The 14,724-nt window shown below is 42.2% G+C and overlaps 2 protein-coding genes across 2 annotated transcripts; both read left to right on the forward strand.

Moving 5' to 3' along the window:
• Positions 1-1,686: 1,686 nt before the first annotated feature.
• On the forward strand, positions 1,687-14,406 carry LOC133886080 (replication protein A 70 kDa DNA-binding subunit C-like). The gene is made up of 18 exons (XM_062325807.1): positions 1,687-2,231; positions 2,977-3,089; positions 3,178-3,243; positions 4,552-4,678; positions 10,889-11,032; positions 11,135-11,408; positions 11,511-11,613; positions 11,731-11,861; positions 11,957-12,038; positions 12,156-12,288; positions 12,385-12,536; positions 12,644-13,040; positions 13,133-13,203; positions 13,321-13,413; positions 13,531-13,606; positions 13,724-13,791; positions 13,905-14,020; positions 14,141-14,406. The coding sequence occupies exons 5-17, from the start codon at positions 10,889-10,891 to the stop codon at positions 13,966-13,968; spliced, it is 1,788 nt and encodes a 595-aa protein (XP_062181791.1). The 5' UTR covers positions 1,687-2,231; positions 2,977-3,089; positions 3,178-3,243; positions 4,552-4,678; the 3' UTR covers positions 13,969-14,020; positions 14,141-14,406.
• Positions 6,703-10,543, forward strand: LOC133886407 (ATP-dependent DNA helicase PIF1-like). The gene is made up of 3 exons (XM_062326120.1): positions 6,703-7,015; positions 7,362-7,499; positions 8,823-10,543. Exons 1-3 carry the CDS (start codon positions 6,703-6,705, stop codon positions 10,541-10,543), a joined length of 2,172 nt encoding a protein of 723 aa, XP_062182104.1.
• Positions 14,407-14,724: the final 318 nt, after the last annotated feature.

Here is a 14,724-nt window from a genome sequence, read left to right on the forward strand (position 1 = left end):
TTGAATCTCGGAAACCGTGTGAGATGGGGGGTTTCCGAGCCATGTGAGATGTGCCTGATGTAAATCCGAGAGCAAATCTATTTGCATGGAGAAATCTGAATCAAGGCATGCAGAGAAGAGAGAACATTAACACATAGGGGGTTTATTGACATCTGTAAGATTCTCTCTCTAGAAGAGTGGCTCTAAAGGCTGTTTTGGACGGAAAAGTGACAGAATAGCATTTTGCAGCTCAAAGGCGCATTGCGATGGCATTCTTCAACCCAACTTCTTTGCGATGGTGTTGAGAAAATTAACTCCATTAAAAATGATGCTGCAACATTTCATATGTGGCTTCTTTTGGGTGTTGAATACTTGGGCACGCGCGCGTATATATATGTGTGTGTGTTTAATGGACATGCACACTGAAAATTAAATTTACACCTAAGACCACACATTTTAGAAGAAAAAACTCAATCAAACAAGTTCAACAAATATACAGATTCAAAAGAAACAAGTAATAAATCCCTAAATGAAATAAAAAGGTTTGAGTTAATATGTTGTGCAGTACTGCACCTATAAAGAGATGATATAAGGGGTAGAGTATATAATTAAGTAGCTTAGGCTACTCCCAATACTCCATCTTAGCTTATGTGTTGGTTATTAAATGTATATCCACGTAGGATGAAAAATAATGTGGCAAACAATTAAATGAAGAAAGAGAAAGAGCTAATGTCTTATAGAAGAAACAAGTTAGGCTCAAAATCCAAGAGACAAAAAACAGCCAAATATGCATTAGGGGAAAGATAGTGTCCACGATATATATTCTTGTATTTATCTATTAGTAAGATAACTCTCTAGATACAAGTAATAGATATTATGCATTCGGAAGGTTGTTTCTTAGCATGTATTTCTTATATTTTCTCTCTTTTAAGAAATAGACATCAAGCATTGGGAGTGGCCTTAAAAATATATATACTATAGAGAGAGAATGGTGAATGGCCACGTTATATAGCACCCACTATAAGGAAATGGAGTCTCATCAATTTTGGCTAGTCTAAGATTTGATGCTAAGGTGGTGTAAAATAATTTAGTATTTTTATTACTCAAATAGAATGTATGCATTCTGGCCTTACCAACCACACTTATATCCGTTAGGTTCGATGATAACTAATTTCTTTTGCTCCCTTGGCTTCTCACTCGTATCCTTGTATGTACATGCTCTATTACCTTCAATGTGAAGGCCGGTAAGGAGCCGGTCACAAAATCTTAGGTCAAAATTAGACCATACCTATTAAGATGACTCCTTCCAATAGCTATTGTATGTACTAGTTGGAAAAGAAGACATCACTTCCCTTGTATCAGGAAAGTGATCGAGGCATGCTTGGATTAAGAGGGATCGGGTCCAGCCGCCACTAGATTGCAAAATGTCGTTACTGCTAGTATCTATACCTATATTCCCGGCCAACTTCTCGGCCTCCCAGCAGGTACACGTCGCCCCGTTTCTCTTCATCGTCGGATCGCTCCATCCTCCGGCTCTCGATGCCCGTCCCGCGCGGCTGGGTGCCCGCTTCGTTTTTCCTCTGGGCGAGCTCCGTCTGGGACGCGCGGTGCCTTCTGGTTGGTCGGCTGTGACTTTAGTGGTTGCCCCATGTGCTGGGTCGTGCGTGTCTTAAATGCGGCGTTGGGTTGGAGGCTCCGATCCCCGGCTTTTTTTTTGCTTCAGCGCGTGGCTTCCTTGGGTGTGTTCTTCTGCTTCTCGCCGTTGTTTTCCGTCTCATTTTCCTGCTTGTTGTGTCCAGCCGATTTAGTTCTTAGATGTTTGCACTTTGGGGTCCCATTGTTGGTTCTTGTTTGTGATGTTGCCTTGTTCTCTTTACTCTTTGTTGTTTCCTCTCTATGGTTCGCCATGGGTTCTTGCTACCTCATCTTGTGGTTTCCCTGCGTGTGTTCTTGCGGTGCCGCTCCTTCCTTTTGCTTCCATCTTCGTACCTCGCTATGGATCTTGCTGCTTGTTGCCCCTATTGCGTTTAGTTCCTAGGTTACAGTCGGATTTTTGTTGGACATGTTTTTTTTTGGGTTATTTCGGTTCTCGCCTCTCTCTTGTCTAAAAGCCAGTGGCGCATTGGGGCGGTTTATGGATCCGGCCATCGGCTTTGTTTTCTCCGTACCTTTTTTTTTGGGTTCGTTCTAGGTTGTTGGATCGATTGGCCGATCCCCGGCTTTGTTTTTGCTTCAGCGCGTGGCTTCCTTGGGTGTGTTCTTCTGCTTCTCGCAGTTGTTTTCCGTCTCATTTTCCTCCTTGTTGTGTCCAGCCGATTTAGTTCTTAGATGTTTGCACTTTGGGGTCCCATTGTTGGTTCTTGTTTGTGATGTTGCCTTGTTCTCTTCACTCTTTGTTGTTTCCTCTCTATGGTTCGCCATGGGTTCTTGCTACCTCATCTTGTGGTTTCCCTGTGTGTGTTCTTGCGGTGCCGCTCCTTCCTTTTGCTTCCATCTTCGTAGTTCGCTATGGATCTTGCTGCTTGTTGCCCCTATTGGGTTTAGTTCCTAGGTTACGGTCGGATTTTTGTTGGACATGTTTTTTTTTTGGGTTATTTCGGTTCTCGCCTCTCTCTTGTCTAAAAGCCAGTGGCGCATTGGGGCGGTTTATGGATCCGCCCATCGGCTTTGTTTTCTCTGTACTTTTTTTGGTTCGTTCTAGGTTGTTGGTTCGATTGGTCTGCGCATAGTTGTTTTTGTCTTCATGTTCTTGTCTTCCGCTGAAATCCTTCGTTTGTTGTTGGCCTCTTCGTAGTCACGTTGGTCCCTTGTTTTTTGTTCTTTCGTGTTTTCGCCCTATGCTTCAGCCTGGGCTTGGCTCCAGCGTTTTTTTTTTGGTTCATTTTAGGTTGTTGGTTCCGTTTGTCTGTGCGTAGTTGTTCTTGTTCCCCTTTCTTGCCTTTCCCCTGTGTATGATTCGGCTCGTGATTTGCCTTCTTATTTTTTTTGCTTTCCCAGCTCCAAAGTTCACCCCTTCACGTCTTGTTGCTGTCTTCCTTTGTGGTGGTGTGCTCTCGCTGGTTCCTCTTGGGATTTTGCACGCCGAATTAGCATGGAGGGTGTGGGTTGAGGTTAGTGCTGGTTGCACGTGTTTTTTTCCCTGTTATTTTTTTGGCATCTTGTGCTAACCACATGATTCTTATTGTGCTCTTGCGTTAGGCTGGAGGGAGTGGTGTAGGGTGGGTGCCAGTTTCATTCGGTTGCGGTCGCTGCTCCGGCCAGAAGGTACATATGGTTCCTTTTATTGCTATATCTGTTCTTCTCAGCTTTGTGGTTCATTGTTTGTTACCTGCTTACCAGTTCAGTGTTAGTAGTGGGCTGCATTTGTGAGCCCGCTTTCATGTATTGTTTGTTACCTGCTTACCAGTTCCGTGTTAGTAGTGGCCTGCATTTGTGCGTCCGCTTTCATGTTGCTGCCTCCATGTTTTGATGCTGCGGTATGTGCGGCGAGTAGGTTGTTTTACTATGTTAGTTGGTTATGTATTCACGTTTGATTTGCTGTCGTACCTTTGGTTTGGAGATAATGTTGGTTACTTACCCAGGTGTTACTTCTTTTAAAGATTTAGATTCGTTGCTATGAATGTTTGGTGGGTTAGAGGATTGGTGGGGAGTGCGAGTTGTATTGCTTACCTATCGAAATATGGTTGCCTATTCTTTGCCCACACAGTTATGGGTTAATTGGTAGGCGTTTCTTTTCATTTTTCGTACTGCTTGTTGCGTTGTTTGCTTTACCTGTCGCCTTTGTTTTCCCTTTCTTTCATTTTTCCATGTTGCCTTCTTTTTTCGTGGATTCTTTTTGTTCCCTATTGTTTTCAGGCGCTTGAGCCCCAGTTCTGCATTTTGGTGAAGGATGTTTGTGAAGGGTGCGCTTTATGTTCGCCCTTGTAGCTTGAGCAAGCTGCATTGGCATTGTTGCCAAAGTTCCATTTGGTATTGCGCTTCGCTATGTAATATTGATCGTTTGGTTAGTGACGCAGGACATAGGCAATACCATTCATTTCACTGTGTCTCTTTTGGATTTTTGTTGCATTGCATAGGATGTCATGCGTGTGTTCTTGGTTTTGTTGTGCTCCTGTTATTTTGTTAGCCGATTTTCCCAACTGTCTTGTGTTGTCCGCTGTGCCTCGATGCCTAGGTTCAAGGGTATGTGGTTTGCTATGGACGTATTAATGACCTGTCTTTTTTTCCTGTGTGAAGGTATGTCGATGGTCTTGTTGTTACAGCTTTCTTTTCGGGGTGTGGCGCCATAGTTGTAGAAATTGCGTTTTTTGTTCCAGGGGCCTCGAATTTTTGGGTTCGTTAGATTGATATTAGCTTTATGGAGTACCATTCCATGTGGTCCTGTTAGAATTTCGTACGCTACGCGTGGTTGCCTATTGTTTTGCTACGTTGTTACCGGTGATTTACCAACCTTTAGTGTCCTGGGCGCACCTAGGTGGCCGTCCTTCAGCCTTATTGCGTATTTGGTTCAGCGTGCATTTGTATTTTAAATCTGCTTGTGAGTGCTAATTTTTCCTTGCTGGCTCTTTTCAGGATTCCCAATTGCAGGTGGCCACTTTTGTGTTCTTTGTATGGTCCTTTTACCTCCCATTCTCTGGTTTTCTCAAGCTGTTGCTTAGCTGGTGTCCCTTCCGTTGGGGTCTAAGCTGTTGACACGAAGGTGAGGTTTCATATGCAACCATTGAACTGCTGTTTGATTCCTTCTTACATTACTGTTAGTTGTACCATTGTGCTTACTACTTTGGTGCGCCCTTACATTTAGCTGACGCCTTTCTTTTCCTGCTCCTTCCTTTTTTGACGTTGTGTTTTTTTTGGGGGGGGGGGGGGGGCATTGTTCTTTTTGGGTATTGCTTTTTGGCGTTTGGGCTGTAGTTTAATATTTGGTTTAGGATGTTTGTGGTGGGTGCGTCTTATGTTTCTTTGTTACAGGCTGTGGTAAGTCAGTGCCACTCAGTGTCGGTTGGTTATTTGTGTGAAGTCGCTGATGATGGGTCTGTACTAGCCGGTGTAGAGATAGAATTGCCCCCCTTGAATGCAGATACTGGTCCTCGATATGTCTTCTTTTGGAGCTGCCCTCATATTACTTGCATGGCCCCTTATGAGCAAGTGGCATTCCAGGCTGTTAGTTTCTTACAGGTATTGTATGGGTTCCTTGTGGTAGATTATAGCTTTCAAGGGTTACTTTATTATAGGAGGGTTGCACAATCGGCTGTTCAAATAGCTGCTTGTGCTGTTCGTTGGGCTAGCAATGTTGCTCCATCAATCTGTCTGCGAGACCTCTCTCTTACAGACATAAATGAGCTTTCACGATTTTTCCTTAGTGAGCTTTCTTCTGCTGCATTGTGGCTTTAGTGCCATCCCTTGTACTTCTTTTAAAAAACCCATTTAGTGTTGTTATTCGCTGTGCATTATTTGTCATTTACCCATTGATGAAATATATGGGTAGTGTTGTTTGCTCTATTGTGTTATTTACATCTTTTTGTTCTATTATATATTATGCCATTCCTGTCTACTGGTCTGGTTCTGCACTTGCTATTGTGTTACTTCATTTCACAGTTCACTTGTCCTTTGCCCTTTTGGATGCTACTTGCTCTCTCCAAAGAACCTTCCTATTTATAATGCCTCAGGGTTCACACAAACAGTCAAGTATGTGCCTTGATTTGAATTGTCTTTTGTACATGTCGCATTGCTTGTATGGTTGTCCTCATATTCCATTGGGGCTCGCCTTTTAAAAAAAAATTAGGAGACGTTCTTTTGCCGTGTGTGTCATCGGTTATGGCCACAGAAAATCGCCATAGACGGTTCAGACTGCTTAAGCACAAACGGAGCAACCTGCGAGGTACTTTGCCTGTGCACTCGATCATGTATAATTTTTAGGTTGATACCTGCAGAATATTTCATAGCTTTTGTTCCTTGTGTACCGTGTAGGTCCAATTGAGGGTTGCCTTGTTACTAGCCTGTATGCCACCTTCACACAAAAATACATTGATTACCTTAAAGGTATATGGGTGCTTGTAGGTTCATGTGGTGGTCTACAAGCAATATTGTATGGCGATTTAGTTACCCTCTTTGTTCCTCTTCCTGTCAGAATCTTACCGCGGAAGGTCATACTATGGTTCCCCTGATTTTGAGTGTCCTCATTGTCATGCATTCTTCTGGTATCCGGAAAGGGTACGAGGATCCACCTCTGCTAGAGGGGCAACGCCAGGATATAACCTATGCTGCAAAGGTGGCAAGGTTCGAATACCCCCGTTTAGGCATCCACCGTCGTTTCTTCAAGATCTTATAAAATTTGATGGCAATACTCGGTGCAAAAAATTCCTAACCCATATTCGGCAGTATAACTGTTTGTTTGCTTTTACTTCGATGGGTGCTGCAATAGACCATGCTATAAATAAACGTGTAGGCCCATATGTGTTCCGTATCAATGGCCAGGTTCATCATCGGATTGGATCTTTGCTGCCACCAGACGGTGATCCTCCGTAGTTTGTTGAGCTCTATATTTATGATACTGATAATGAGGTTGCTAATAGAATTCGTGCGCTAGATTCATCTGATCAGTTGGAAGCTGAGCTAGATACAAATATAATAGAAGGCCTGTTGCAGATGTTAGATACCCATAATCTCTTAGTTAAGACATTTAGAATGGCGAGAGACCGTTTGAAAGAATGTGATGGAGAAAACATGGCTATTAGGATCATTGGTGCTCGTGAAGGTGACCCAGTTCAGTACAATTCGCCAATGTGTAATGAACTAGCCTTGTTGGTTGTTGGTGATTTTTCTGTTGAAACTTACAAGCGTGATATAGTAGTCCAATGTTTTGATGGTAAGCTGCATCAAATATCAGCACTACATCCTGCTCTTATGGCTCTTCAGTATCCACTCCTTTTCCCTTATGGTGACCGTGGTTTCCAAGTTGGTGTCCGCTATGTTGGTGCAGATGCAGTGAGGACATCTTGTCGAAATAAAGTGACGATGCAAGATTACTACCGCCACTGTTTCCATTACAGAAAAAAAACAGCCAAATCCGTACCTATGCTATGGTAGACTCTCTTCACAAGCCAAGGTGGATGCCCGGGCTTGTATTGACGAAGCTAGATTACAATGGATCGTTGACAACCAACCAAAGCTTAGAGTAGAGCATTTCCAAGGGATAGTGGATGCTGTTGCCAATGGATGTATAGATGGTGATGCTGTTGGCAAACGTACTTACCTCCCCGCGAGCCACACCGGTGGCAGACGATACATGCTACAAAATTTCCATGATGCAGTAGCAATAACTAGAGTCTATGGCCCTACAGACATTTTCTTGACATTCACGTCTAACCCAAAATGGCGTGAAGTTGCTGAAGCTCTTAGGCTTGAACCTGGGCAGAAGTATACAGATAGATCTGATCTTATTGCTAAGGTGTACCATATGAAATTACAGGACCTTTTAAGAGATATCAAAGATGGCATAGCCTTTGGACCTATTAACGCAGGTGCGTTGCTTCCTGTTCTTTTTTATGTACCTCTTTCATTCCTTGTGTCCGCCTAGCTTCCTTCGGTTCCTCTTCCATGGCCTTCCCCTTGTTTCATTTTCCTTATTTACAGTGATCGTTTTTCTCTTTCGCCAGTTCTGCACAGTGTTGAATTCCAAAAGCGTGGCTTGCCACATGCACATGTCCTCGTATGGATTCATCTTGACACATCAATGCCTACAGCAGACCTCATAGATAAGTTTATAAGCGCTCAGATTCCTGACCCAGAGGTTGATCCTCTGGGTTATGCTCTTGTTGCAGAGCATATGATGCATGGACCCTGTGGGGTGCATAACCCAAATTGCCCTTGCATGAAGAATGGTGTATGCTCTAAGGGGTACCCAAAATCATTTGCTGATGAAACAAGAATCGATGATCGAGGATTCGCTTTGTATAAACGCCCTCAGAATGGAACATATGTTACAAAAGCAAAAATTCATTTAGATAACCGGAGTGTGGTTCCTTACAATATGATTCTACTAAAAAAGTTCCAGGCTCATATAAATGTTGAATTCTGTAACAAAACACATGTCTTAAAGTATTTGTTCAAGTATGTTACAAAAGGTCCTGATTGTGCAAAAATTTACCTAGAGCGAATACGAAAAGGCCAGGATGCACCGCTAGACACCGCGACAAATACTATCAATGAGGTTAAAGAGTACTTAGACTGTCGGTATATTTGTGAGCAAGATGCATGTTGGCGCGTCTTTGGTTATGACATACATGCGCACACTCCTCCTGTAGAGAGGCTTCCTGTTCATCTTCCTAATGAAAATTATATCACCTACAGGGAAGAAGATAACTTATCTAGCGTCACAGCAAATGAACGATTAAAACGAACTATGCTAACCGAGTGGTTCCTTGCTAACCAAAGGTGTCCACAAGCAAATCACCTGACTTACTGTGATTTCCCCACTAAATTTACATGGGATGACACCCAAAGAGTATGGATTGAGAGAGCCCATGGCTACAAAATAGGCCGCTTGTATTCTGTCCATCCAAGTTCTGGTGAGCGTTACTTCCTAAGGATGTTGCTAATGATTGCCAAAGGTGCAAAAAGTTACGAAGATATTAGGACTTACAACAGCATAGTTTATAACACATTCAAGGAATCATGTGCAGCGCGTGGTCTTCTAGGTGATGATAATGAGTGGCTTAGTGCTTTCAATGAGGCAATCACCTGGGGTTCCTCATGCCAACTTAGACAACTTTTTGTCACTATGCTCCTATTTTGTGATGTCAAAGATGAATTCCAACTTTTTGAACATACCTGGTTGTATTTAGGAGATGATATTCAACGACGGATGAAGGAGGTGGCTCGTAATCAGAATTTTGTTCTTCCTGCAGATGAATTGAAAGTTATGGTGCTTGATGAGATTTCTTTGTTGCTTAGTAAACATGGTGCAAGCATAAAAAATTACAATCTACCTTCTAAAAATGAACAAGGATCAGTGTTCCATACAAATAGGCTCATAGATATTGAAATGTCCTATGATTTAGCTGAGTTAGAGGCACAGTCCACGTCTTTGCATGGCCGTTTGAACGTTGAGCAGCTAGCAGTTTTCGTGCAAATTGTTGAGTGTGTCTCTCATAGAAAACCTGGATTTTTCTTTGTTTCGGGTTTTGGTGGTACTGGGAAAACTTTCTTATGGAATGCAGTTGTGTCATCTTTAAGATCACAGTCGAAAATTGTTCTAACTGTTGCATCCTCTGGGGTAGCTGCTTTGCTTTTACCAGGTGGTAGAACCACGCATTCACGTTTTAAAATACCACTTACCATTGACTCCACTACTATTTGTGATATTAAAAGAGGTACCATGCTTGCTGAGCTAATCATTAAAACATCACTTGTGATCTGGGATGAAGCCCTTATGACCCATAGAAACTGCTTTGAGGCCTTGGATAGAACTTTTCGTGATATCATGGCTGTGAAGAACCATGGGGCCAAAGATCTTGTATTCGGTGGTAAGGTTGTTGTGCTTGGTGGTGATTTAAGACAGATCCTTCCTATTATAGAAGGTGGCACCAGATATGAGATAGTGAATGCGTCAATTACAAATTCACCGTTGTGGCGCTATGTTAAGGTCTTAACGTTGACGATTAATATGAGGTTGTCCTCTCCAGATCTTGACACTAATGTTCAATCTGAGCTTGTTGAGTTCAGCAGGTGGGTGCTTGCTCTTGGTGAGGGAAAACTTCCTGCTAGCAAGCATCCCTCTAACTCTGAAGCAACATGGATAGATATACCTCCTGATTTGTTACTTCATACTGATGGTGATAAGATTGCTTGCATTGTTTCTTCCGTTTATCCAAATTTCAAATCTAATTTTTTTAATGTATCATACTTATGTAAGCGTGCTATATTGGCGCCAACTAATGAGATTGCAGATGAAGTAAACTCATATGTATTATCGCTTGTGCCAGGTGATGAGAAAGAATATTTAAGCTGTGATACCATCTATAAGTCAGCAGATACAGTTGGAGATGCAGATTTGCTATATCCTGTCGAGTTCCTTAACTCGGTTGAACTAAACAATTTTCCTCAGCATCGGCTTGTTCTCAAAAAGGGTGTCCCTATCATGTTGTTGCGCAACCTTAGCCAGATGGAAGGATTGTGCAATGGAACTCGTCTTATCGTTACAAACCTTGCTGAACTGGTCATCGAAGCGGTTATTATCACAGGGACAAATCTTGAACATGTTGTTTACATTCCTAGAATAGTCTTGTCATCACAAAAAAACAAAATGCCATTCACTTTACAGCGCCGCCAGTTTCCTGTTAAAGTATCTTATGCTATGACTATAAATAAGAGCCAAGGCCAGACCCTAGATAATGTTGGTGTCTACTTAAAAACTCCTGTTTTTACCCATGGCCAGTTATATGTGGCTGTATCTCGCATGAGGTCAAAGAAGGGCCTTGTCATTCTAATTGAAAATGATGATGGCTCAACTGGCTCTAGGACTAAAAATATAGTGTACACTGAAATTCTCTCGTGTTTACAATAATTCCTTTTCCTAACCTTTATAGTACATAGTATAGCCTTTCTATGCATATAGTACTTGCTTACCTTCCTATTGTGGGAAATATACATTTCGCTTTTATTTCTACACACTTGTTGCTAATGTTGCTGTGTACCCTCATCTATATAACCGGTTTTTTTGCCCCTCTCTTTCTGTTTAGGTATTCAACTGATCCCATCTTGCATATCTGTTGTCCCTAACTTTACTTTACTCTTACTATATTCCTTGCTTTTCATTACCCCCTTAGTTGCGTTGTTTGCCTATAGGCCCACATGGTAGCAATCATCCTGTAGTGCCTATTTAGTTTTTTAATTAAACCTGTAAGAGCAGATGTCAATCTGTATGCTGAAAGATATACACCCGCGGGGTAGACACTGGACTGTCTGCACAAGGGTGTCAAGGATGTGGGATTATCGCGGAGGCACCGATGATGATGATATACGCCATCTTGACCTTGTCCTCCTAGATGCTGAAGTAAGACACAAGTTCTCTCTTCTTGTACCATTAATCAGCTTTCTATTTTGCATCGTTTTCATTATGCTCGCTGTTTTATTACATTTCTTCCGTTTCATTTAGGGCACTGCCATATATGCTGAGATTGGATCGGATAATGTGAAGGACAAGAAACCTTTGCTTGCTGAAGGGAATATCTACATGTTCAAGAGATTTAGGGTCCTCAACTCTAAATCTTCTTACAGACCTGTTGATTCAGAATACATGATTCAGATCACCTGCCACACTTTGATTGAAGAAAGTAATGCCTTCCAAACTGACTTTCCATTGTACACATATAATCTCACTAAATTCCCTGATTTACCTGCGCTTGTTGGTGAGACCAAGTACTTTGTTGGTGCGTCCTCCTCGAACCAACTATTGATTTACTCCCTTTTCTATGAATGCCTGGCTACCATTTATCTTATTCTACTAATGGTTTTCTACACTTATCCTCTAGATGTTATTGGCCTGATCACAGAGGTTACTGATCCAGTCACAGTCCAGCTCCATAACCAGAGCAAGCCTACAGTCCGAAGGGCAATTACATTGAGAGACACTAGGTACAGCACCATGTGCATATTCTTCTTGGTTTCACCCTTCTTTTCTTCTCATGCAAATAAATACCTTTGTTATTCCTCTCTGTATACTTACTTCTGTCCTTTCCCATTGCATTGTAGCAACTACGAGATCAAGCTTTACCTTTGGGGTCAGAGAGCTTCCGAATTTAACGCTTCTGAGATATATGCAATTGGCCAAGGAGCACCAGTCATTGCAATCTTTGTTGGAACACTTATGAAATCTTACAAAGGTATCATGCTATACGCCTGCACATGTTTCTGACTGCACACCCTATTGTCATATCCTTTTTTTACATTGCTAATCCAACTCCCAATGTTTTTACAGGTGAACATTCATTGAGTGGGAATGCAGCTTGCCGGTGGTACATCAATCCGGCTGTCCCCGAAGCGCATGCTGTTTTAGATAGGTGCTATTTGCTTATCCTGCTGTTGGCGCTTTTATTTGAACCTATTTTACATGCTCTTCATCATTTCTTTGCTTGATGGCCGTCATCGGTTAAGTACTTAGGTTTTTTCCTCCATAGACTACGCGGCACTTTCCAGCCTGTACAGCACGTTTCACCGGATGAACATACAGCTGCTCTTCAGCCGGTGACTATTGAGGCCCAGGAAAAAACTTTGGAAGACATGTTCAAGATTAGCCCATATGACTTCCCAGTTAAGTATCCTTTCCAATTGTATATTCCATTGCTCATACAGTATGTTGTACACCGTATTCTTTGACAACTTTTATTAACCTCTTGTTAATTGCAGCCTGAAGGTTTTCGATGCACCATTACTGTTTCAAGAGTCGACCCATTCCTATCCTGGTGTTTCCCATCGTGCAATCGTTGCAGTAGGGCTGCACTTCCTGATAGCGCTGGATACAAATGTCCACACTGCAAATGCACAGGCTCTAAATTCAAGTAATGCCTCCTTGGTCCTTGCTATGCATAGTCGTATCTCCTGTAAACACTCCAGTTAGCATTATATAAATCGGTTCATTCTCTCATTGCTTAATGCTCCATGACAGGTACAGGATATGCTTCATGGGCACTGATGGCACAGATGAAGCAGAATTTGTACTTTTTGGTGATATGGGTCGTCGCCTTGTTCACAAGGATGTTAAGGTTTTAATGAGATCTTGTCGCAGCGCTGATGGAATTCCAAGTGAAATAGCCTCCCTGGTTTCTCAAAAATATCACTTCACAGTAAATGTATCCAGCAAATCCTTCGAAAAACCACAACGATCATACGAGGTGAAGGACATTCATTGTGCATACGGCCGGCAGACTACCATTCCAGTGATCAGAAAGTCCGGTACTACATCCACTAATGCCAAACGCAAAGCTCTCTTGCCAATTGCTGATTCATCCAGCCTTTTGAAACCACACAAAGAACAAGAAGTTCAAGTTGCTGCTCTACCTCAGGTTCGTGCGTACCTGCTCCTTCAATTTTCCTTGTAATGCCTGCTATTTTCGATTCCATGACGTCCACTGCGTTTGCTTGCTTTCTCTGCTAGAACGTGAAAGATACTCCTCCACCAAAAGACCCTCCAAGCTCTACTCCGTTACAGACCAGCCAGCCTTCTACGTAAGTTGAACGACCATGCTCCACTTTCTAACATGTTTACCTACCTCCTTCAAATCTTTACATGGTTACTTATCTCTAAGAAGTGTGCCCTGATTCTTATCAAATTCCTGGGTGCAGTGGACACCCAACTGATAGTGGAGGCGCCAGAGATACTCCTCCACGGAAAGACTCTCCAAGTTCTGCGCCGTTACAAACCAGAAAGTCTTCTTCGTAAGTTTAATACCCATGCTCTATTTTCTAGCATGTTTACCTCCCTGCTTTGAATCTTTACATCGTTATTCATCTGTAACAAGTGCCCTCTGATTCTTTTCATGCTCCTGCATGCAGCACACATCCAGCTAATGATGCTCCAGCGAGAAATACCCGCAGGCGATTACTTATGAGCGGAGAATCAACTGACGAAGTTAATTATGTTTTCTTCCTTTCCCTAATTTCTTTCGCTGTCCTTTATTTCTTATGTTTATTTCCTTTCACCCCTTCCTGAATGCTATATAGCCTGCTTTGGTATGTTTTCCTATAGGGTTTCGACAAACATCATGATCCTCTTAATGATGAGCTGGGACATAACTTGGATGATGCTACTGCTAGGTTGATTTCAACCAGCCTTCTGATATTTCCATACTGCTTTGTGTTACCACTTTATTGCTCCTTATCATTTTACAATGCCTAATGTTAGCTTCCTGGCTTACCTTGCTCCATAGGTCTCTCCCTCCTCCTCATGGTGATGGTCGTTCCAGTGCTCACGGCGCCGATGGTTCAACCTAACCACTCTTACTTTCCTTCTTCGTGGGTGTAAAAAAAAAAAGTGAATCGTCAGGTACTTTTTTAATTTCAGCTTGTTTACTAACATGATTACCTTTGCCTTCCTTGCTTCTATTTTCTCACCTATTTTACTTTATTCTTTTGTTCCTTATTCATTTATTGTCGTCATTTGCAGTTTCGGAAGTGCCACTTGTGTTCTTTTGCTGTTAATAGGACTTAATGCAAGAGCATCCAGCTCAGAAATCGTGCTTGTTACCGTTCTGGTTGTATTTACCAACTTCATAACCGGCACTTTCATTTTGGTCTGAATATACCTCTGACGTGGACCTTGTTAACACTTATCCTTTGTATATAAAATCGCCGTATCAATTAGCATTGTAATTAAACAGCCTACTTTTGTTGTGCTAACATTCGCTGGCACTGCCGTGCACTAAACATATTTTTGCTACCCCTGTCACCGCTGCTGTGTATGCCTGGTTACCTTGCTCTTCTTCCCATGTATATTCTCAACTTGCTAGACCTTGCCGTATAATACACTATATTCCTTTCCATTCCCTTATCTCGCACTGCAAAAAATGCAATCCACGTTCTGTCTATCTATTATATGCTGAAATAACCATTTTCTTCTCCCAATCGTAGTGCTCACAAAATTGCATCGTCACCTTTCAGAAGCACGTCTTCCCCTTATATATCTGCACCTTATCATTTTTTTCTCTCGTGGTATAAACATCTTCCTCTGACTACATTACTCTTTTCTAC

The sequence above is a fragment of the Phragmites australis genome, chromosome 12, assembly GCF_958298935.1.
Source record: "Phragmites australis chromosome 12, lpPhrAust1.1, whole genome shotgun sequence".
In the NCBI taxonomy this organism is placed as follows: Eukaryota; Viridiplantae; Streptophyta; class Magnoliopsida; order Poales; family Poaceae; genus Phragmites; species Phragmites australis.